The sequence below is a fragment of the Odocoileus virginianus genome, chromosome 28 (genome assembly GCF_023699985.2).
Source record: "Odocoileus virginianus isolate 20LAN1187 ecotype Illinois chromosome 28, Ovbor_1.2, whole genome shotgun sequence".
Classification (NCBI taxonomy): Eukaryota; Metazoa; Chordata; class Mammalia; order Artiodactyla; family Cervidae; genus Odocoileus; species Odocoileus virginianus.
The window spans coordinates 5,855,944-5,881,398 of NC_069701.1; the positions used below are offsets into that span (position 1 = coordinate 5,855,944).

Consider the following 25,455-nt stretch of genomic DNA (forward strand, 5'->3'; position numbering starts at 1 on the left):
TTTACTTTGTAAATGGGATGCATTTATGATCATTTAAATGAGAGATTTCCTTAAAGAACACCCTCCTACACACTAACTGTACAGTGCTTCTCTCCTGCTCCACTGATGTCCATTTCATATTGAATTTACACAGAAAGCATATGTGAAATTTCCAACATTTTTCATGATCCTTTCACTGACTTATTAATTTTATTAATGCCTTCAGTTTGTGCATCATTTAAAATAAGATACGTGCTTCAAAAAGCAATCTTAGGGACTGGGATGGGGAATACATGTAAATCCATGGCTAATTCATATCAATGTATAACAAAAACTACTGTAATGATGTAAAGTAATTAGCCTCCAACTAATAAAAATTTTAAAAAAAAAAAGCAATCTTATACATAAATAGACCAAGGGATGGTTAAGCAGTTTATCCCTAAAACATGCACATCCTGTTTTTCAGGTGTGTATAAGACAGGGAAATAAGCTTTAAGTCTTTTCTTTGGATTAAAGACATTTGGAAATTGTTATTAAGGAAGTGGTTAAATGCAAGTGGTCGAATAGGAGATGGCAAGAGTGAACATAGACATTTTAGAAAGCAGTGAAATAAAATGGATGGGAATGGGGAAATTTAATTCAGACAGCCATTATATCTACTAGTGTGGGCAAGAATTCCTTAGAAGAAACAGAATAGCCTCATAGTCAATACAAGTCTGAAATGCAGTACTTGGGTGCAATCTCAAAAACAACAGAATGATCTTGGTTTGTTTCCAAAGCAAACCACTCAACATTAAGGGCTAGAGCTCAGCTGACTGTGGCTCAAATAATTATCTATTTATTGCAAAACTCAGATTTAAGTTGAAGAAAGTAGAGTAAACCACTAGGCAATTCAGGTATGACCTAAATCAAATGTCATCTGCTTATCCAATGGAAATAGATTCAAGGGATTAGATCTGATAGAGTGCCTAAAGAACTATGGATGGAAGTTCATAACATTGTACAGGAGGCAGTTGTCAAAAGTATCCCCCCCAAAAAGAAATGCAACAAGGCAAAATGGTTGTCTGAGGAGGCCTTACAAAGAGCTGAGAAAAGAAGAGAAGCTAAAGGCAAAGCAGAAAGGAACAGATATACCCAACTGAATGTAGAGTTCCAGAGAATAGCAAGGAGAGATAAAGAAAGCCTTCCTAAGTGATCAATGCAAAGAAATAAAGAAAAACAGTAGAATGAAAAAGACTAGAGATCTATTCAAGAAAATCAGAGATATGAAGGGAACATTTTATGCACAATAAAGGACAGAAATGGTATGGACCTAAGAGAAGCAGAAGATATTAAGAAGAGGTGGCAAGAATACACAGAAGAACTATACAAAAAAGATTTTCATGACCCAGATAATCATGATGGTGTGATCACTCACCTAGAGCCAGACATCCTGGAATGCAAAGTCAAGTGGGCCTTAGGAAGCATTATTATTAACAAAGCTAGTGGATGAGATGGAATTCCCCAGGTGAGTTATTTCAGATCCTAAAAGATGATGCTACTAAAGTGCTGCACTCAATATGCCAGCAAATTTGGAAAACTCAGCAGTGGCCACAGGACTGGAAAAGGTCAGTTTTCATTCCAATCCCAAAGAAAGGCAATGCCAAAGAATAGTCAAACTACCATACATGCTAGCAAGGTCACGCTCAAAATCCTGCAAGCTAGGCATCAACCAGTGTGTGAACTGGGAAATTCCAGATGTACAAACTGGATTTAAAAAAGGCAGAGGAACCAGAGATCCAACTGCCAACATCCACTGGATCATCAAAAAAGCAAGAGAATTCCAGAAAAACATCTACTTCTGCTTCATTGACTACGCTAAAGCCTTTGACTGTGTGGATCACAACAAACTGCAGAAAATTCTTCAGGAGATGGGAATACCTGAACACCTTATCTGTCTCCTGAGAAACCTGTATGCAGGTCAAGAAGCAACAATTAGAATAGAACATGAAACAATGGGCTGGATCAAAATTGGGAAAGGAATACATCAAGGCTGTATATTGTCACCCTGCTTATGTAACTTCTATGCATAGTACATCATGAGAAATGCCAGGCTGGATGAAGCACAAGCTGGAATCAAGACTGCTGGAAGGACTATCAATAACCTCAGATATACAAATGAAACCACCCTAATGGCAGAAAGTGAAAAGGGAATTAAAGAGCCTCTTTTTTTTTTTTCATTCAACAAATGTTTATTGATTGCCTTTACTATTTTTTTCTTTTTTTTTTTTCATTTATTTTTATTAGTTGGAGGCTAATTACCTTACAACATTGTTGTGGTTTTTGCCATACAATGACATGAATCAGCTATGGATTTACATGTGTTCCCCATCCCGATCCCCCCTCCCACCTCCCTCCCCATCCCATCCCTCTGGGTCTTCGCAGTGCACCAGCCTGGAGCACTCATCTCATGCATCCAACCTGGGCTGGTGATCTGTTTCACCCTTGATAGTATACTTGTTTCAATGCTATTCTCTCAGAACATCCCACCCTCACCTTCTCCCACAGAGTCCAAAAGTCTGTTTTGTACATCTGTGTCTCTTTTTCTGTTTTGCATATAGGGTTATCGTTACCATCTTTTAAAATTCCATATATATATGTGTTAGTATACTGTATTGGTCTTAAAGAGCCTCTTGATGAAAGTGAAAGAAGGCAGTGACAAAGCTGGCTTAAAACTCAACATTCAGAAAACTAAGATCATGGCATCTGGTCCCATCACTTCCTGGCAAATAGATAGGGAAACAGTGGAAACAGTGAGAGACTTTACTTTCTTGGGCTCCAAAATCACTGTGGAAGGCGACTGCAGCCATGAAAGTAAAAGATACTTGTTCCTTGGAAGAAAAGCTATAGAAATCCTAGACAGTGTATTGAAAAGCAGAGCCATCACTTTTCTGACAATTGTCCATATAGTCAAAGTTACGGTTTTTCCAGTAGTCATGTATGGATGTGAGAGTTGACCATAAAGAAGGCTGAGCACCAAAGAATTGATGCTTTCAAATTATGGTGCTGGAGAAGGCTCTTGAGAGTCCCTTGAACTGGAAGGAGATCAAACCAGTCAATCCTAAAGGAAATCAGTCCTGAATAGTCATTGGAAGGACTGATACTGAAGCCCTAATGCTCTGGTCACCTGATACAAAGAGCCAACTCATTGGAAAAGACCCTGATGCTGAGGAAGACTGCAGGCAGGAGGAGAAGGGGGCGACAGAGGATGAGATGGTTGGATGGCATCACCGACTCAACGGACATGAGTTTGAGCAATCTCTGGGACATGGTGAAGCACAGGGATGCCTGGCGTGCTGCATCCATGGGGTCGCAAAGAATCAGATACCACTGAGCAACTGAACAACAACTTAATTAAGGGATGCCAAATGTTTTCATGGAACAAATGCTTTCCAGTAGAAAATGCTAATGTAATTAAAAGGCATTAGTGTTGATGAAGAGGACTCAACAAACATTTCTACTACACAAGATCAGCAGGAAAAGAGCTCCAGTGGGTGGGTTGAAAATACACATCAAATAAGTGAGTTATTAATAGCTTGAATCCTTTCACTGACTTCTAAGATAGACTATATTGGATTCTTTTCCTCTAAATATTTTAAAGGATGATAGAATAAAGTAAAATATGTGTACAATGGTTTCTACACATAGTATAAACTATCTCCCTATGGATTTCACTAAACTGAATGATACCTAGTATGGTTTGAGAGTTAAAGAAAATAGAGTAAATGGTGTGTTTTATGAAGAGGCTGAAGATGAAGGTGGATCTAAGGACATGCCTCCCCCATAGGCCTTTCATAGAAGGTTACTTATCCTTCAGCATCACACATTCCTTAGGGCACACAACTGGGAGTCAGCAACTCCATACTGCCTCCACATTCCACACGCCGTGTAGAAACGTAACAGTGAAAAACCTCCTTCTCTGAGGCTCCTGACATCTAGTTATCCCTCTGTCCTTCAACTTTGTTTAAAAGTACCATCTACTGCCAACTTCTGGGTAAAGACTTTCTGTCTACTCCAAGCTCTGCTGCCATTCTGAGTTACTTTAAAGGCTATATAAAGGGCAAACTAGGGCTTCCCAGGTGACTCAGTGGTGAAGAATCCATCTGCCAATGCAGGAGACACAGGTTCAATCCCTGGGTTGGGAAGATCCCCTGGAGAAGGAAGTGGCAACCCACTCCAGTATTCCTGCCTAGAGAATTCCAAGGACAGAGGAGCCTGGAGGGCTGCCATCCATGAGGTCACAAACAGTCAGGCATGACTTTTCAGCAACAAAACAACAACAAAGGGCAAACTATCATCATAGGCTCATGTCTCAGTTGTAATGATTAACTCCTAATACAATTAGTATCATTTTAGTCATTCTACTTCTGATAAATTTATTACCTGAATCTCCCTCACATAAGTAATAGTCACTTCTAATATCAAACTTTCTCTTTTCCTTCTAGCTTTAGGCATCATCCCCACAATATCTGCTATTTCACCTAATATACACATTTTTGTTTGAATATATTCAGTTTATTCTAATCTTTTGTCTCATTCTGCATTCATTTACCCATTTTGAACCACACGGCCTGTAGAGAAATTTCAGTAATCCAATGTCTAGTAGACAGTGATAGAAATGGGGGAAAGGAAATAAAGAAATGGAATTTTTAGTCAAATCATTATGGGCAAATTACATTTACTATCCATTCATGAGGGACTACCCCCATATTTTTAAATTTTATCTTTTGCTCTAATTTTTATTTTTTAATTTTATCACCAGATAAACATGGTCTCTTGTAGATCTAAGAGGAACTAGAGCTTCCTGAACAAAGGAGATACAAAAAGAACAACAACAAAAAATCTTTACAGAAGGTAACTAAAGCTAATTTCAGAACAATTCATTCTTAAATATTTAAAAACTACTAAGACAGTTTTTCATACCAGACTTATGGCATAGAAACCAGAGTGTCAAAACTATAGTGAGCACAGATCTACAAGTCTAAAGAGTATGAAGAAAAAAAAATAGCAGATTGAAGAACCCTGAATTCAGCATCTAACATATAGTAGGTACTCAAAAAGTTTTTATCAGGAATGCTTACATAAACAGTGTTATAGAAGTTTTTGAACAGGTAGACTGAGTGAGTATATAATTCCCTTCCTGTGACCATCCCATAGTTTATCTGTTTTTTGTGGGTACTTTCAACCATCCTCATGGTATCTGCAATCATCTGTATGCTGATGACTCCCAACTATGTAAGAGTCCCCTAACTTCTGGATTCTTAAATCCATGTGCCTACTAAATGTGTCCAATTGTATGTTCCACCAGCCTCATATTCCACAATGGAGCTTTTTATTTCTTCCTCCAAATATATACCCTCTCCTATATTTTCTTAACTTAGTTAAGTGCACCACCCAAGGCAGTAACTTAGGTAGCATTCTACACTTCTCTCTTTATCAATGAAAAGTGAAACTGAAAGTTGCTCAGTCATGTCCAACTCTTTGTGACCCCATGGACTATACAGTCCATGGAATTCTCCAGGCCAGAATACTGGGGTGGGTAGCCTTTCCCTTCTCTAAGGGATCTTCCCAACCCAAGGATTGAACACATGTCTCTTGCATTGCAGGTGAATTCTTTACCAGCTAAGCCACAAGGAAAGCCCAAATTCATCAATAATCCTACTCATTTTACTTCCCATATATTCTTGAAACAGTTATCTACTCTTTCTCCATATCATCACTACCTCAAGGAATTATCTCATCATCTCTCACATGACTATTGCAGTAGAATGAGTCTATCTCAAGTAGTCTATCTCAAGTCTACCTCAAGTCCACAGTATTTTATCTAAATGTCAACTCTATGTTTGTTTGTTTTCCCTTAGCCTTAAGATCTCACAGTGGAATCTCACAACATACAGTATAAATTCATCCATAAGCTATGTTTTATATCCCTATCCATCTACACCCTGCATTTTACCTTGTCTTATTTTACATGGAGCTGCAGGTTTGATCCCTGGGTTGGGAACATCCCCAGAGAAGGAGATGGCAATCCACTCCAGGATTCTTGCTTGGGAAATCCCATGGACAGAGGAGCCTGGCAGACTGCAGCCCAAAGGGTCACAAATAATTTGGGCAGGTCTTGGCAACTAAACCACCATCGCAGTGGGAAAAAAAAATAAAAAGCACTGTCTTCCCCATCTACACCATGCTGCTAAGCCTCTCACATGTTTGTGCTGGATTTTTTTTTCCTGCCTGCCTACCTGTCTCTTCATACTGCATTCCTTCTCATCTTTGATGATTTACCGTAGGATCATATCTTGCTGAAGTTTTTCCAGTCCTCCTAGTATGGGTTAAGAGTCCTTCTTGAATGTTTCTACAATAAAACTTCTCACTTTCTTTAAAAATTATCTGTTTACAATTCATCATCCCACTCCAGATTTTGAACATGTCAATGAGTTACCCACATGCTCCTTATCACAGTACCTTGCACATAGAGTATTCAGTAAATAGGAATGCTGTAAATTAAACCCAAACAAGGGAACACAATGTAAAGTAAATAAGTCATAGTCTTGTTTCTAAAATTATTGACATTGTTACTTAAAAGGAAGTTGAATGGAAATAAGATGAGCTTAGGAATCAGAGGCACAAACTCTCATCCTGAGTTCCCTACTCATAAACCATGTGGGCCTGGGTTTACTCATGTTCATCCTCAATGCCTCCCTCTTTAGGATGATAATAACACCTACTCTTTAGGGTAGTTTTAAGAACTGAGGATAATATAGCAAAAAGAACCTGGTACACTCAATATTCTGTTATCATTATTTCTTTTTTAGAACTTTTTAAAATGGAAGTATAGTTGATTCACAATGTTGTGTCAGTCTCTTGTGTATAACAAAGCGATTAAGGTATTTACATATATATATAGTTCTTATTATTTTTATTGTGACCTTGAAAATAATTACAAAGCAGTTTATTTGAAAAGTGAGTCAATATTTGTAAAGCACTTAAAACAGTCCTCACAAGTATGCGCATGTGTGTGGATACATGTGGACGTGTGCATGTGCACCTAGGTTTAAGTAGGTGCCTAAAAGACATATGAACTTATTACATAAGAGAAATAAATTTCACTGACATTTTATTAATTATACATTCTGAACAGCTTCGACTATTTTTAGCTGATTTTTTTATCTTTTAAATAAGCCCAAATAGAAAGAATTATGCAGCTGCAGCAGAGACTATAAAAGCATTATTATCCACTTTAAACTGTACATTATTGTTGAGTGGAGTAATGCATAAGTGAATGAATGAAAATGTGGCCTATTTAGGCATCTGGTAAACATACTTAAGCTGTAATTATAGTTATAGACAGGAAGAGGGAGGGTCCCATCTGATAGCAAAGATGAGCTTCCCAGTCTCTAAGTGACAGTCTGTAAATTCACCTTACTCTGAAAACAAGAACTATTTGGAAGTTCCAAGTAAGTCTAATGTATCCCTTGCTTTACTTGACTTAAGTTGGGACTTCTATTTTTATATTATTTATAATTTTTTTTACCAAAACAGAATGGGTTAGGAGAGAATAGAATGTTTAGGATCTGTTTCATAAGCAGGGGCACTTGGCAGTGTGTGTGTGTGTGTGTACATAAGTGAGACAGACAGAGACAGAGAGAAGAGTTTTGAACAGGAAGTGTAGATGTCCTAAGTTATCTATTAAAAGATTTAAATTAACTGGAAATTAGCCTAACAGAAGATGTTAAAAAATACTTCAAGGACCCCTTTGTAACGAATCATAAATAATTCTACTATTCTATTAATATTCTCTTAAATTAATCTCCAAAGCAGTTTTCTGGCTGTGTAACTCAACTCACAAATAAATACAAAAAGCTTTCCACTGCGGTGTGAATGTCCTTCGATGATAGGTACTTCACAGGGGATCCTCGTCTAAGGTGTCTTTTTTGGTGCAGTAAAGGCTGCTCAATCTGGTCTTTAAGTTCTTTTCCTCTCTTCTTTATGGCCTAGACCTAAAGTTACTGAGTACATACTGCCTTCTCTCCTTCCTTCTCCCAAGAGACAGTGAGCTCTACGAGGCAACACCTGTGGGTTAATTATCTCTCTATTCCCAGGACAAAGCCCAATTTCTAGAATTTAATAGATGCTCAACTAACATCTACCAAAGAAGGTGATCTATTTTGCTTCATTTAATAAGCCATTTCACTTTCACTCAGATGCTAAACACTTTTAACATCTTAGAAGAAATCAACGTTATGAGGAATGCCTTTATCCCAGGACAAATAATGATTATAATTCTACTGCTTATTGTTTTACTAAATATTAATAGTGAAACAGAAGGATAAGAAACTTTTCTAAAATGTAACTATATCAAGGGCAAACAAGTCTTCTGAAAGTAAGACACTCTATCACTACCTCCTGAATACCAGGAACATGGATGACATGGCACCAGATTAGGCTCCTGATTTAGGAGGGAAAATGTAATAAACACAACAAATCTTAAGAGTCTTGGACCCTTACAAGCTCTACAGACGATTCCTCTCAACTAGGTAGGCTTGTGATTCTGGTCAAGTTAGTTAAGTAAGTCTGTTTCCTCATTTGGCAAATGAAGATAACAGTGCCTCTTTAATTACCCCCACAGGCTTAAACTGATGAATAAAAGAGAGATTATTTCTGTGAAAGCATGTAGGCTCTGAAAACTGGCATACAAATACAAGGGCTCATCTTGATGCACCACGTAGCTGACAAATGTTGGAAATCACAAATTTTAGTTGAAACTTCCAGTACCTCCCAGGTACGCTGAATCGCCAACTCTGATGTAAAAGCTGTTTGAACCACCCTCCACAATGCAGGCAGCGTAGTACTGAGTCACACGTCAGTTTAAAGGTTGTATAAACCTCCTACATCAAAGGAACATCTCTTCTCTCTTGGCATCACCAGTTTCCAATATAACACACAGACATAGTTGTACTCAGTGAAGGTTCATTAATGACACGGATGACTTTTTAAACTAGGAGGCAACACATTATAATAGCTAAAAGTGCAGGCTCTGAATTTAGCTTCCTGTGTTCAAATCCTTGATCAGTCTGCTCAATCCTTATAATCTTAGGTTTCTGCTTCGGTAAAATGGATATAATTAAAAAAAAAAAAAACAAAAAAACAGAGGCTCTGCCACGAGTTGTTGCCAGGACTGCATTTAGGTCAGATTCCAGCATCATGGCTGACACATGGTAAACATTAAGTAAATTCTGATTTACTGACATTCATCTTTTCGTTAGATGCTATGAATTATGTTCCTTTTACCATAGATTATTAAATATGATCAATAGGCAATTTAAAAGGGTAGACCACATGTGGTTCAACCAAAAAGTAACAAAATGGCCCCGCAGTGTGATCCGCATACCATCACGACCATCTACAGCGTCACCGGTCAGCCACCACGGTGAAAGCGGGGGCCCTGTTCAGCTGCGAGGCCACCCTCCAGAGCCCAGCTCTCCCTCAGCCCGGCCAGTGAAGCCCACAATCACATCTTTCTGTTTGCTCCTGTCCTTGTTCATGCTCACCAGGTACAAAGACAGGAGACTGGCCCAGCACAAGTCGGAAATAGAGTGTTTCACCCCCAAAGGGAGTATGGGGAATGGTGGGAGAGCAACCATGAGCAGGTAAGCAAAACGTGAGTGGCCTGAGGTGGTGTGAACTACGTGTCTGCAAGCTGCAGGAACAGGTGGCTCCCTGGCCCAGGTCCTCACCCGACCCTGCCTCCCAGGCAGTGTGTCCAACCTGGGCCTCCACTGGGTTTCTGTGTGTGTTTGATTTGCAAAACCCACACCGTCCTCACAAGAAGTGATGGGAGCCTCCTGTCCCAGACGCTGCTGTTCCCCAGGGCTGTGCGCTTTGCATGTCTGAAGCCTTAGCTCACAGTGAGTGGCCCTGTGGATCCTAACGTACTGGTCAAACGCTTCTGTGGAGTTTGCAAAGTGGAAGAGATGGGAGGAAACAGAACCATCCAGTCGCTTGACAAAAATTAAATGGCAAAAGCCTAGGACTGGTTTTGAGGGAAGGACTGCAATGGAGGGAAAGATTCAGCCCTGATCTCACAAGCCTGGGAATTAATCTGACTTGCACTGAGTCAAAAGTCAACTCCTAGCCAAGGGCAAACGCCAGGCCAAACAAGTGAACCGCAGAGGCCAGCGGCTCTTTGTGAACGGACACCAGGAAAGCTGGTCCTCCTCTAGCTACTGTAGCTTTGCAGCTCCCTTCCTCTGTGTTTGGTGGTGAACGCCCCGTGTCGCTGCGCTCTGCATGTTCCTTCCTACCAGGCCTTCCCAATTGGGCTGTGCCCAGGAAACAGGGGTACTTGGAACTATGAGCATCGACTGAGCTGTGTTGCATGAAATAATCGTGCTTTATTGCATGGGACTGGGTTTCGAAGAAGAGGGCTCTGGAGATAAAGACTGTCACGGCCGGCATTAAATGGTTCCAGGAGGCTGGAGGGGCCCTGAGTGGGGAAACTGATCATCATGAACTAGCTCCCCACCCCTAATTTACTGTAGCATTTCCCAGTCCATCTGTCTGTTGTGTGGAAGGGAAGCTCTCGCAAATCAGCCTGGGTTAAAGGAAAGGGGATGTGCAGAGAGTGCAGTGTGCACACACGTGTGCATGTGCTGAGCGCAGAGCCTGCCATCCTGCCGCAGAGCAACGAGAGAATCCAGTCCCACTGAACTTTCACTCCCCAACACTGTTTGATTCCGCGGCAGTGGGTCTTTTGGTTTCCAAAACAATGCCTAAGTTTCTACAAGGACACTGGCACAACTTTTGGAAGGCCATTCACATTGCAGCCTGTGAAAATGGTGTCCTGACCTGTGCGGCGTATAGCCTGAGTCATTGTTCCTGGCAGCCTGGTCAAGAGCTTGACTGACTTCAATCCACTGCTCCCAGACACAAGACAGTGAGAGCATGTGTATGTGTAGGCACGTACGTGTGCACACGGGTTTATCTGATGGCCTTATGCCCCTGTATACGGCCGTCTTTAGATCCCAGTGTATCTGGAAGATAACCACCAATGGATCATTTTGTGGGGGTCACTCAACAGACTGGTACTGGGGCTCCTGGTGTCCTTCCATTCAGATGTGAGAAAGTGGCATAATTCCTGTACTTGAAAACCATTCAAACAGGGTCAGGGTTGGCAGGACAAGGGGAAAACACTGTCCCAGATGAGCACAGGGGCTCTGTCCAAAGTGCCTTCTGATTTGAAGCACTGTCTCGGACTGGACGTCCCAAACTAGCAAACCTGACTGCCTGTCAAATACACTGAGGCAAAAATGGATAACACGGATCTAGAGTATATAGCACAGGGCACTCTGCTCCATGTCATGTGGCAGCCTGGACGGGAGGGGAGTTTGGGGGCGAGTGGATACATGTATATGTATGGCTGAGTCCCTTTGCTGTTTCCCTGAAACTATCACCACGTTGTTAATCGGCTTTACCACAATACAAAATAAAAAGTTTAAAATATATATATATATATATATATATACTGAAGCAAAACCTAGGAATCTGTAGTGTAACAAGTTTCCAAGGTCATTCTGATTTAGTCAGTCCATAAACATGTGTTTTGAAATAATCCATTTGTGTAGGAGATGACGTGGAGCTATTCATGGCAAACATCAGGTTTCAATTCTGTCATGCAGTATTCTCAAGAGTGTTTGGTCAGCGCCTCGAACTCTCAAGTCTGATCAGACTAGTGATTAATTTGTTCAAGGCTGTCTTGATTGAAAACAGGTGAGGAGGAGACAGAGCGTGAGTAAGGGGCCGCCAGCTTCCTTGGTTCAGGTCCAGATCTACAAAGGCAGCCACACAGGGTGTCTACACCAGAATGGTCTGTTTCCCTATAATAGGAAGACATCATTTAGCATTTGTTTGTATAAAGCCAAGGTAATGGCGAGGCTTATTACACTGATATGTCCTGGCAGGCAGAGGGGAACAGTGTACACTGCGCCAAAGACAGTTCCGTTGGAGCAAACACCTTAGCCCCACAGATTAAGAGCAGTTAAGAAGAACCAAATGACCTTCCCTTCCTACTTTTTCTTCTCATTTCTTTAGCATCAAGTAAAAACTGACAGAGAGAAAGAGTCTATGGAAGGAGTCCTTATAGTTGTTCATATCAATATGCACACCAATATATTTATCCAGAAGAAATAAGCTTAACATGAATATTAAGAGAAAGATATTAAGATATCAGAGGGGAGACCACTGCAGTGTAAACTATTTCTAAATAAGGGGTTAGAGTAGTTAATCTCAAGTTGCTTGTTCAGAAATAGAATGGAAGGGCTGGAAACAGAATACCTACACAAGACTTTGGTAGATACTTTTTGTATCCACTGATAAGGCCTCTTTCTTATCCACTCCCACTCCATCCCCCAGTTGCTTCCCAGAGTCACAGGCACGCCTCATGTTTACTCTGCAAACATCAGGGGTGATTCTGTGGCCACCATCAAGTCCAGCCAGTCCCAGGGAGGGGCTAAGGGAAGCTCAAACCACCACAGAAAACCAGGAATATCAACCTGCATCTCACAAACTACAGAGTGGACTGTATCCTATGAATTTACGCCTGGGGAGGTCCTTGTGAGCCACACTGCTTAGCAGGAGAGGAGCAGTTGTACAAGGCATGCAGTCACAGCCCAGCAGAACAGCGTGACCTTGTCAGCAGCGCTGGCAGGGCCTGGAGACAACGCCTCCCCTCTCCCTCCTCCTCCTACCCCCTCCCACACTTGGAAAGGAATCAGATCAGTCTAGCTTCCCAAAACACTATGTCGCTGTTTTCCCTTTGGGTGAACTTTCTTTTTCCGTCTGACTGTCGCATAATTTGTCATTTGTTCATACTTTCACAGTGGACAGTCTGTGTTTCAGAGTAGTCTGATTGCAGGAGGAGTGAAAGAAAGTCCTAAACAAGGAGATGCTCTAAGAAATGGGAATTGTCCAAACCCTGTAACGTGGGAGTTCATACAGTGATGATCCAACCCCAGGAATGGCTAGAACCTTAACAATGAATGTCATGACTGCCCGTCTCAGCAGGGGGATTCCACCTCTGTGCTTCTTAAGTCTGCATTCCGATGTGCTCATGTTAGACTCCGTGATGGAGAGGCACAGCCCCTCTGAGTCTCCCAGTCTCTGAGAAAGGGCCCTCCTTCAACAAATGAAATAGATCTAAAGCCCATTCAGTGCTTGAGGGAAGGAGTGTGGTAAGGGGTGATTTTTACTGTTGGTATGTCATGATATCAATGATGTGAAAGAAAGATCAATCCCCAATCAGTTGATTAACTGATTTTCACCTAGTAGATGCAGCATCTAATATTAGTGGGTATAAATATTTAATAATTCCTTGGAGAATCCAGTAACAATGACATCATAAGAGTCATTATTAAATGAATAAGGAGCTCAGATTTGAAAGTAACCCCAAAACATGATATCTGTGCTAGGATTCTTTTGCCTTTCATTCATTCAATTATTTCTTCCTCCATATAATGCTCATTATTAAGTTTCTACTATGAGTCAAGCACTGACAAGACTCAAGGTGAATGGATGACCAAGTCAAGACTAATGCCTTTGAAAATTCACTGTCCACTGAGGAACAGAGTCAGAAAAACAGATCACTGCAAAGCAATGTGGACCTCTTCCCCCCAAAGAATAATTATTTATCAGATTAACTCCTCGTTTAATATAAATAGTAACCTATGCCAGTGCAAACAGAATTAAGAGTAATAGAAACTAAATAATAATAAATGTTCAGAAATGGCTAGACACATAGTTATACAAAATTCAGAGTCCATAAAATGCTCCAATCCAAAGACATAGAGTGGCAGATTGTTTAAAAAAGAAAAGCCTACAACATGTGGCCTATAAGAGACCCACTTTGGGGCAAAGCACACAAACAGACTGAAAGTGAGGGGTTAGAAAAAATATTTCATGCAAACGGAAATGACAAAAAAGCAGGGGTCCCAATACTCATATCAGACAAAGCAGACGTTACAACAAAGGCCATAAGGAAAAACTTCAGGGCCCATAGAAGAGAGCGAGTCCGGCTTTGCAGCATAGCAGAGGCCAGCTGGTCGCTGAGCAATCGGTGAGGATGGCTGCAATAGTCTTGTCTTCATTCCTCCGCAACATCAACTGCAAATTAACGTTCTAACACATTCAGAGATGTTCTAAAACAAATAAAACTAAGAACAATTGCTGCCATTATTGTAATTACTATGCATCAGACACTAGTAGTCCCTTCACAAATGTTATACATCAAGTTCTCACAAAAACATTATAAGCAAGATATTTTTCCTTTCCATGGGACATCATAACAGTATTTGTCTTTCTCTAGCTTATTTCACTTAATATAATGCCCTCGTATTTCATCCATGTTGTCATAAATGGCAGGATTTCCTTGTATTTCTAAATAGAATAAGCTGAATATTTTTTAACCACATTTTCTTTATACATTTGTCCACCAATGGACTCAGTGCTAGTGCTAAGTCGCTTCAGTCATGTCTGACTCTGTGACTCCATGGATTGTAGCCCACCAGGCGTCTCTGTCCTTGGGGTTCTCCAGGCAAGAATACTGGCATGGTTGCCGGTTCCTCCTCCAGGGAAGCTTCCTGACCCAGGGACTGAACCCACATCTCTTACACCTCCTGCTTCCCCAGGTGGGTTCTTTGCCACTAGCGCCACCTGGGGAGCCCATGGACTCTTCATTGCTTCCATATTTTGGCCATTGTAAATACTGCTACAACAGACACAGGAGTACAGATATCTTTTCAAGATACTGATTTCATTTCTTTGGGATTAATACCCAGTAGTGGAATTGCTGGATTCACATGGTAGTGTGATTTTTTAATTTTTTGAGGAGCCTCCAAACTGTTTTCCACAGTGGCTGCATCCATTCGTATTCCCACCAAAGTGTACAAGGGTTCCCTTTGCTCCCTTCGCTTTATCCTCGTCAAGGCTCGTCATTTCTTCTCTTTTGTGATAGTGGCCATTCTAGCAGGCATGGTGTGATTGTGGCTTTGATCTGCATTTCCCTGATAATTAATGATAAGCACCTTTTCATGTACCTGTTGGCCATTTTTATGTCTTCTTTGCAAAAATGACTCTTCAGAAAGGACACATTTTCTTTATCCATTTATCCATCAATGGACATTTAGGTTGTTAGGCTACTGTGAATAATGCTTCAGTGAACACAAAGGTACTAATACTTCTTTGAGATGCTAATTCCAATTTTTTCTTTAATGTATACCCAGATGTAGGATTGCTGGATCAGGTTGCAGTGCGTTTTCAATTCTTTAAGGAACTTCCATACTGTTTTCCACAGATGTTTTGCATTCCCACCAACACTGTGCAAGGATTCCAATATCCCCACATCCTTAGAAACATTTATTATCCCTTATTTTTTTTGTTGTTGTTTAATAGTTATCCTAACAGGTATGATGTGATAATACTAAGTTGTCCACTAAAAATTTAAGAGGGTAGGTCTCATTTTAAGTGTCCTTACGATAATACAAGGAAGGAAGGAAGGGAGAGAGGAAGGAGAGAGGGAGGGAGGGAGGAAGGAAAGGTTGCAGAGATACATCACGAAGCATGTGAAGCATCCCAAAGGGAATGGAACTGGAACTGTGCCTCCCACCTGTGGCATGTGTCTATTTCATGTGAAAAGAAAAAATAATCCAAAAAACTGCTTTCTTAAATGAGGAGCTCTTTCATAGATGTTAACAATCAGCAGGTCAGTGGTAGACGTCCAAGAGGGATTCAAGCCGCGAGCTTCAAGTACTCTTCATGCATCAGATCTAAGCTACACGCATTACTTGAAGTGCTTCAACTAAGGTCAAAAGGAATCTTTTGTCTAAATGGAAACCATCTGGGCGACTTCCCTGGCAGTCCAGTGGTTAGGACTCCGTGCTTCCAATGCAGGCAGCATGGGTTTGATCCCTGGTCAGGGAATTAAGATCTTACATGCCACAATGAGTGGCCAAAAAAAAAAAAAAGAAGGAATTAGTTCTTCAGCAACCGCTGTAAAATTCCAGGGAAGTTCTCTTATCCTGCAGTCCCTCAGGTCAATGTCGACACAGAGCTTTGGAATTTATCAGCAGGTCATTTTATGGACAGATTTTGGCGCTGCCATTGCCCTTGCTGCTCCACAAAGTATGTCTTGTCAGCCCCCCAGTTCAGCGTGCATCTTGGCCCTTCACAGAGACAATACTGCGTGGTGGCTGTGATCTTCATTTAGGGTCATGTTTGAGGCCCTGTTCTGCCTTTTGAGTTAGACAATTTAGTTACGTTCCATAAACCTCAGTTTTTGCACCTATAACACAAGTTAGTAAAACCTGTCTATACCAAGCATTCAAGGTGAAAGAACTGACTTCATCTTCTTAAAGTGAAAGGGAGGAGGAAATGGCAACCCACTCCAGTCTTCTTGCCTGGAGAATCCCACGGAAGAAGGAACCTGGTAGGTTACAGTCTATGTGGTCGCAAAGCGTCGGACACGGCTGAGCAACTTCACTTTCACTTCCACTTTGTCTTGAGACTCCCGGCCCCCTGCTCTGTACCAGGCACCATCCTAAGCACAGGAGACACATGCAATCGCTGCCCAGGAGGGTTCCGGGTTGAGTGCAGGAACAGACCTATCATGAAAAATGCTATGTCACTAAGTGCATGTCAAACAGCTGTTGAGAAGGTCAAATATAACAATATAGGGGAAAACACCTTGTGAAGTAGAAAGTTCTATTCAAATGGGAGCTGTTGTCATTCCAGGACTCTCCTTTGCCACCAGTCCCAATCCCATGTTTTATTCGAGGCTTAAATCAAGCTGGATTCTTCCGCAAAGTCTTCCTGGCTGCACGGCGCAGCAGAGGCACAGACAGCTGTGTCTTCTTTTGTTCTCTGCTCAGCTGCAATCTGGGCACTACAGTGATTACTCGGAGGAAAAAAAAAATCATTTCCTATCTCGGAAAAAACTTCTCAGCTGAAGCACCTCAGCTAAGCCTAGAACCCATATCTCAGTATGAGGAGGAGTTTAGAGTCCAGGTTACTGAATTATGGATTGAAAGAAACAGCTTAACTTGAGAAAGAAAACTCTGTGATCATTCAACAAACTGCCTCTGCTTGGCACACACTTCTGCCTGCCCTTCACTGGATGCTTCCTCTTTATAAAATTTTGTGGTTAAGCCAAAACAATACTATAAACTACTATGTATAAAATAAATAAGCTGGGGGGAGAGGGAAAATAAATAAGCTATAAGGCTATATTGTACAGGAAAAGATAGCCATTATTTTGTAGTGACTTTAAATGAAATATAATCTATAAAAATTTTGACTCACTTTGGTATTCACCTGAAACTCATAAAATATTGCAAGTCAACTATTTATACTTCAATAAAAAGTAATTTAAAAGATTTTAAAAAAAGCAGCAGCAATACTAGACCATCAGGCACTTTAATAGACCACCTGAATGGACCTGGGATGTACTAAAAAGGCCTCCTGTTGCTATTCGACCAAAGACCTTTAAAATAGGGCTGACAGCTTCTCCTCCCACCAGGGTTTTATTAGGGACTAAATGCTTACTAAGAGATGTCCTCAGAGAGAACCATGTTAGAAGGATGCAGCCACTGCTCTCGCTCCAGCTACTTTAAAAGAAAGGCAGAAGTCCACCACGGGGTTCTTGGAAGGGCTGCCTAGGCTTAAACACATGGAATTATTTTCTTTGCCATATATGCATGATGCATATTAATTGGATTTTGTTTATCCATGTTATTTCAACATTCCCTAGGCTTTCAGGCCTCGGTAAGCTCCACTTTATTTGCAAATCCTTCTTTGAGCTTCTTCCCCCGTGAACAAACTTTTCTCTGAATTCCTCTAATACCAACAAGAAAAACTCAATACACAAGGACAAATGTCTTTTTTTTTTTTTTCCCACAATAGTTTTCACATCCATATGTTCCTTTCTATCCTCATTTTGGCCACACCTGTTAGCATCTTCACACTGTATCCTACCCTCCTAAAACAAGCTCTTCAATCTACCCTGGCTACCACTATTTTTTATATCAATCTTCTTCTCACTGCCTGAAGGACTAAGTTAAATACTAATTAGGCTTGAGTATTTTCCTGAAGTAGGACCAGGACTAGGGACCAGATGAGGAGTAAGGTCAATGGATGAAGCTGTGGTGAAGGTTAAAGATGATTATGGCATGCATGGTTCCTTTGTTCAACTGTTTTAGTTGAGCTCAAGAAAGAAGATCAAATGCAGGAAATATTAAAGAACAGAAGGGAATTCTTACACTTGACGTTTAACACAGAAAAGCCATGTGTATTTCTTTATATAATCATTTACTGATTGATCAATCCTGTAGATTACATGGGCATCTAATAATGAGGGGCTTCCCAGGGGGCTCACTGGTAAAGAATCCACCTGCCAATGCAGGAGACTCGGATTCAACCCCTGGGTCAGGAAGACCCCCTAAAGGAGGAAACAGCCCACTCCAGTATTCTTGCCAGGCGAATCCCATGGACAGAGGAGCCTGGTGGGCTACAGTCCAGGGGGTCACAGAGAGCCAGACATGAGTTGTTGACAGAACAACAGCAACAGCATCATAAAAACCCAGCATTATAACTAGTGCTCATAGAAGCTAAGACCTTTTCTACTTCCCTTTCCCAACATATCATCTTCTTGGAGACTAGACACAGCTGGAGAGACTGAGCATGCACACCCTAACAATGAGAGCACCTCTCTGGCCTAATATAGCAGATCACCCATCTATCCCAGATACTATTAGTAATAAGCCCAAGGCTGATTACTACTGAGTTATTAAAAGAGCAAAAGAAAGTAGAAGAAAGAAGATTCTTGTAGGTCTGGGATGGCCAAGACTTTTTACAGCAGACAAAAAAGTCTAAACACTACCTTCTGATTCCTTAACTTCTTAACTCTACCCCACTCAATCCAACTGGACTACTGGTTATCTCTTGGAAAGCTCTTTGTGGATTCCTGGACTTCGGTCATTGCGAACCTTTCTGGAGAGCAACTCCTGACATTCTCTCTTTGGATCTTGTCATAACCTACTAATTATTCAAAACCTAGATGCACTCTGTCTCATGTACGCTGGCAGCATTCCCTGGCCAACCCCCTCCCATGGGAAATGGTTTCTTCCTCCCGTGAGGTGTACCCTCTAGCAGCTCAGTAAACTGACCGTTTGTCCCCACATTCCACCATCCCGCACTCAGCGCATGCTTAGCATCCTTCCTTCTGTCCATCTGCTTCCTCATCTCAAGGTCCTAGGGAAAAGAAAAACAACCTCTATCAGAGAATCCTGTAACTCATAGTGCTAGCGTTCTTCCATTAAGTGTGCTCTCTCTTGAATTCAGTTATACCCTTTTTGAGGGAAGTCTCATATCAAGAACCCTCAACCACAATATAAAAAGCTCAGGTGAATCAAAATCATTGGCAAATGTATCACAAAGATCTTATTACCAATATTGGTTGAAATATCAAAGTTTTCAAAACAGTGCAGATTTAAGATTATCCTTGACATTACACCCCTCTCATTTACTGGTATTTCAAAATAAGTCAGAGAGAAAATAGTGTATTATAGAGAGGACACCTGGAGGAGGGAATGGCTACCCACTCCAGTATTCTTGCCTGGAGAATCCCATGGACAGAGGAGCCTGGCAGGCTATAGGCCATAGAGTCACACAGAGTCGGACACGACTGAAGTGACTTAGCATGTATCTATGCATGCAAAGAACAATATCTTTTGTTGAATTACAGGATAGAAAAAAAAGTCTGATAATATTAACTTATATGGTTTCAAGCTTCAAATGCCTTCATCATTATCCTTGACCAATACAGATGCTCAATCAACCTGTGCTATTTGAGTTAGCAACCAAAGAGATATGCAGGGTGTTTTCTTGAAACTGGAAAATATGTGAAAAGTAAAGAGATATGGGGTAAATAAAAGAGAATATAAATCAATAACTTATCTCCTTAAAAACACATATCATCACAAGATAACATCTGAGGCCGGTCTTCCTTGGAATAAGGAAAGGTCCCTTCAGAGAGCAAATCTGGCAATGTACTGTCACGGAAAATGGAATTGAAAAATCATGACATATTAGTCCACACTTTGCCACTTTCTGTGTAACCTTGGGTAAATCACCTAATCTCACTGAGCCTTGATTTTCTTATTTTTGGAAGGAGGATAAAGACTTTGATCCTATCAACTTCTGACAGTCAGTGTTTCTAAAAGTGCTTTATAAAGCACTATGAAAATAGATGTTATTGCTTTGATTATTATGTCTCTATCAGGTAATTTAGTCCTTGACTTCATTTCCATTTACTCAAATGTTTTTCTCTATACATGCATCTCTAATGCATACATCATCCTGGTCATTTAAATTGTTCTTGACAGCAAGCCAGCTATTTACATCCATTTACGCCATAACTGGGTAATTTATATAGATGATTCTGCCATTTTCTTATATATTATAGTGTGTTTCTCAGTGTAACTGTCAAAATCAAGATGTCAGGTTTTAGGCAAAGCTCAGAAATTCTTCCATATAATTTAGAATGTCTGAATATAAACAATATCAGATTCCTCAGTATTTTTAAAAAAACTGTATTTCCATACTTTGTAATTCAAAACTATTGAAAGCAAAATACTTATTTTTAAGTTTAAGAAAATGCTCAGAAAATGGAACTGCAATTACAAATTTTCTGCTTATAATATTAATGAAATTATTTTATTGATCTAATGTTGTCTAATGTAACTCTAAAGACATATTTGCTAATGACGTTATAAGGTTTTTGTATTTTTTGAATACACTTTTATATTAGGAAGTTCTTTTTTATATATGGTAAGTATAACCTTACTATACCTCTCTCTCAGCTACCCCTGAATTCAAAATCACAAACAAGAGAGGTTAGTAACGATTGGCTTTTCATAACAAGAATTTTTGGATTTTCAGAGGATATATTCAATATTTAATTTTTCTTACGCCCTACAACTGTGCAACTCGGGAAAGTGTTAATAAACCACATAACAAAGGAGAGGATAAAGGCCTAGTTTTTTTAGTTTAGTAAAACAGTCCGAGAATTTTAATTGCTTACATGCCATTAATAAAACTAAATGAATTCTGAAGGGGGAAAAAAATCAGACTATTCAACAGCCATTTAAAATGAACCCAAAAATTATAAATTTCATGGCCTTTATTGACAGTCAAACTCTCTCTTTAACTTTTGCTTCCTAACGATGGCATGCCATGGCAGTGTGCTCTAATTCCTGCAGGTTTTGGCAGATGAACCGAGGAATCGCGAGAGGTCACTGAGCTGACATTCAGAGCCGGCCTGAAATGAATAAATTACTCAAGGGTCCCACATGGAAGAGATGAGGCTGGGAGAACAAACTTGGAGAATAAAAGTAGAAAGGGTCATTTTGGCAGGCCCAGAATGTAAACAAAAAGAAAGCAAACGAAAAACCCAACCCTCTAATAGCATTTTTGAAATGTTGAATTTTGCTGTTTTTCTTTTTCCAGAGATAAAGACCAAATCATCATATAAAAGAGAACATCAGCAGACTAGACAGTATTACATATGGCAATAGGGCTAACTCGGGCCTGCGAAGAGCAAGGTCCTTGCTTTCTCTTCTTTTTTGTGGCCAGTGTGTTCTCCTTCCCAGATGCAGCAAAACACTCATTCTCTCTCTCCCTCCAATCCTCCTTCCTCTTCCTCCTTTGCTAATGCCCAAAATATTACCTGAGAAAGTGAAGTGCCATAGACAAGTAAAGAAACCTCAGTCCTTTCTCTTACCTCATGTGCTAGGACAAACGTATAATCCTAATACTTTATATGTACACACACACACACACACACATATAGTTGTAGTTCAGTCTTCAAGTCATGTCCGACTCTCTGACCCCATGAACTGCAACAATATACATACACACATGTAAAATACATCAGTCTAAATACTATTAATGATAAACAACATTTTACCTCCATTGAGCGGAAGGTTTGATGGTGCTAATCCCTTGCAGAGGTGCTCTGCCTCATAAAGCACCCTAATATATAGTTACACTTTTGGTTCCTCCCAGAAATCACGTGAGATGAGGAAGAGTGGTTCTTCTATTTTTTACCACTAAGCAGAGAGGCTCAAAGGTATTAAGTGATTTGCCCAACATCAATCGGGGCCAGCTCTTGTAGCCACATTTTGGGTCCCCTACTCAAACTGCCTCAATAAGCTTTCATCACTGAGAAGTTTCTCTCAAACAGATACAAGAAGGACAAAAAAGAAATCAACATTTCCTTTGTGTATTTCAAGATAGATATCAAGATCTGTGTTTTTTAGTTCATTTGTGAAATAATCTTTTCTCTGTATACACTGAGTACTAATGATTACAGTGAGTTATATAAAAAGATGAATCCATATGACAAAAATAAAATTTCATTAAGTTTTTAAAACTTAATTCTAACAAAAATAATTATGAATGTATGACTTTTTAAGAATGGAAAGGATTTATCTACTCAATTATGAGCCAAAAAATATTACTGAGCAGGCAATGGCGCTTCCCCGATGGCTCCATGGTAAAGAATCTGCCTGCTAAGCAGGAGGCATGGGTTTACTCCCTGGGTCAGGAAGATCCGCTGGAGAAGGAAATGGTAACCCACTGAAGTATTCCTGCCTGGAGAATTTCATGGACAGAGGAGTCTGGTGGGCTACCATCCATGGGGTTGCAAAGAGTTGACACAACTTAGCGACTGAACAACAACAAGGAACTGGGTATTATATAACAGGAAACAAAGAACCCTCTGTCTTCAAAACACTCCATCCCGCAGATGAGATGGACGCACCACAGAGTTACTCAGTGCCTAAGGCAGGGACTCTAGGAATCTAACCTGGTCAGGGATGGCATCAGGCAATCTTCCTTCAAGAAGCAGCAATGAAGGTAAAGTTCAAAAAAAAAAAAAAAGGAACTGTTTAGGCAAAAAGGAAGAAAAAGGCAGAGGCGGGAGTGCAAATGAAAGAGCAGGAAGAAGCAAACTTTGAAAGTGGAATGATGTTGAATCGAGTGGAGTAGAGGTGGTCCCCCAAGGAGACAGCTAGGATGAGGAAAGGCATGCCACAGATAAAGCCCTAAGTAACTCCACAGCTGGGTACAGTCGCTCAGGTTAAGGAGGAACATCCAGAAATGTGTTACGGCATCACCATAAATACTGACTTTGCACTGAATTCTCGCTTCCTCAAGCAGAGCTCGAGACAGCACAGGGAAGTGGGCCCTCCACATCCCCTGGTCATTGATTCTAGGAGTCCCCATGGAGACCAAAGGCCCAGATGCTCACACTCCTGACACAAATGGCACCATGAAATGAATGCAGTTGGCACTCAGTATCCTCAGGTTTCGCATCCACAGATTCAACCAACAGCAGACCCGACTGCTTTGGGTTGAAGCCAGGGACGGGAAACTGCAGATACAGAGGGCCAACTGTACATACTATTTTTGTTTCTTGAAACTTAGCATTCACATAGAATGCAAAAAATAACTTCTTAGAGACCTTACTTTCGTTGTTTCCTTTAATCCTTAGAACTGTCTTCACCAAATGAAGTCTACACCACCTGCTTTTTTATTGAGACTTAAGGAGATTATTATTTTGTAAGCATCCAGAATGACAGATCCAGAATTAGAACACTGATTTTAGAATGCTTTGTCCACTGTACTTTCCAGGACACCACACAATGGCCCTGTTGGCTTAAAAATCCTAATCTTCCATCAAACCGTTAAGATCTTGCTGTGTGCCAAAGAACAAGGCAGATAAGGTCATGGAAACCACATTCTACTAGTAAACTGATTAATGTCATAGGGTCGGCTTCCTCTTAATTCCTATGTGCTTTGCAGGAAAAAAAAATACCCCATGACCCAAGAAAGGCAATGAAGTGTCCAGTCAGTGACTCTGTGTCTCCGGCGTCTCCTGTGTCCATTTCCACTGTTATTCAGATTGCCTGCTGCGCTCTCTCCTGTGTGACCACAGGCCCCCACTCTGGGAGTAGAGACACAGCCAGGAAAGGCGGCGGTCCCCTGCGCAGGTGGCCTGGTGTCTGGCCGATCCTGCCGGCCATGCCAGCCGTCTCGCTGATCACACTCTTTGCACTGTTCACTGAATCCGTGGTGAGCAAGGCGCGAGCTAAGAGGCTGGAAGAAAATGCGAGGAGCCAGAGGAACTGCAGACACGTTTATTCTCTGGGTGCAGGCACTGCGGCTGTAGCAGCAGCAAACACGCTGTATTCTCTCCTGGTTGACCCAGCGGACACAGCCCTTCCGCGGCCTCACCAGCCTAACATAGCCATAGCGCAGCCCTAACACGGCCCCAAGGGCTTCTTAAGGTGGAGCTTATATATACCTTGGGGCTTCCCTGGCGGCTCAGGCGGTAAAGCATCTACCTACAATGTGGGAGACCAGGGTTCCATCCCTGGATCAGGACGATCCCCTGGAGAAGGGCATGGCAACCCACTCCAGTACCCTTGCCTGGAAAATCCCATGGACGGAGGAGCTTGGTGGGCTACCATGCTCCCATGGGGAGCAAAGAGTCTGACACGACTTCCCTTTCACTTTCTATATACCTACACAAAAAGGCAGCCTGCGGGCAAGTGACTGCCTCCTGAGGCACACGCACAGTGCCCTAAGTGAGCGCAGCTGATACATAACCATTACTTACCAAACGTGCAGTGGGGCGAGAGAGCCTGACCATCCCATCTTGGCTAATCTGCTCTTTCCCTACACTTGGTTGGGACTGTTTCCTTCCCACACATTCACCCCAAGGTTTTTCACCTGCTCTGGTGTCTTGGAGCCTGACTACCTGGGATTCTAGTGACTGCCACTGTTAGGGTTCAGTTCAGTCGCTCAGTTGTGTCCGACTCTTTGTGACCCCATGAATTGCAGCACGCCAGGCCTCCCTGTCCATCACCAACTCCCAGAGTTTACTCAGACTCATGTCCATTGAGTCGGTGATGCCATCTAGCCATCTCATCCTCTGTCGTCCCCTTCTCCTCCTGCCCCCAATCCCTCCCAGCATCAGGGTCTTTTCCAATGAGTCAACTCTTCGCATGAGGTGGCCAAAGGATTGGAGTTTCAGCTTCAGCATCGGTCCTTCCAACGAACACCCAGGACTGTTAGGGTAACGTTCCATCAAAACCTCTGTGGTCTGGGGGCAAGAGCTTCCCCAGTGTAAAGCTTGGTAGAGTGAATCCAGTTACACTTCTAGCTTCTAACCTGAGCTTTGTAGCAAAAGCGGCCTCAGCTACCCGAAAGACTCACTGTCCCTCCAGACTTGTCTATTTCATATCCTGCCAGCAGGAGAGAAACGGGGTTGCTGGCAACCGTGTTCCCAATCAAATCCCATGCATCGTTTGGCCCATTTCTCCTGTGCCA

At 41.4% G+C, this 25,455-nt stretch overlaps 1 protein-coding gene across 4 annotated transcripts in view; it reads left to right on the forward strand.

The window, feature by feature from the left end:
- The window catches only part of GRM5 (glutamate metabotropic receptor 5), a 596,160-nt gene that overhangs the window by 567,704 nt on the left and 3,001 nt on the right, over positions 1–25,455 (forward strand). For 3 of the 4 annotated variants that reach the window (XM_070457147.1, XM_070457146.1, XM_070457148.1), the window contains exon 9: positions 9,570–9,665. The exons of the other annotated variant lie outside the window; for it this stretch is intronic. In XM_070457147.1, the coding sequence (XP_070313248.1) occupies positions 9,570–9,665 (96 nt within the window). The remainder of the gene's footprint in view (positions 1–9,569; positions 9,666–25,455) is intronic. 4 annotated transcript variants of the gene reach the window in all.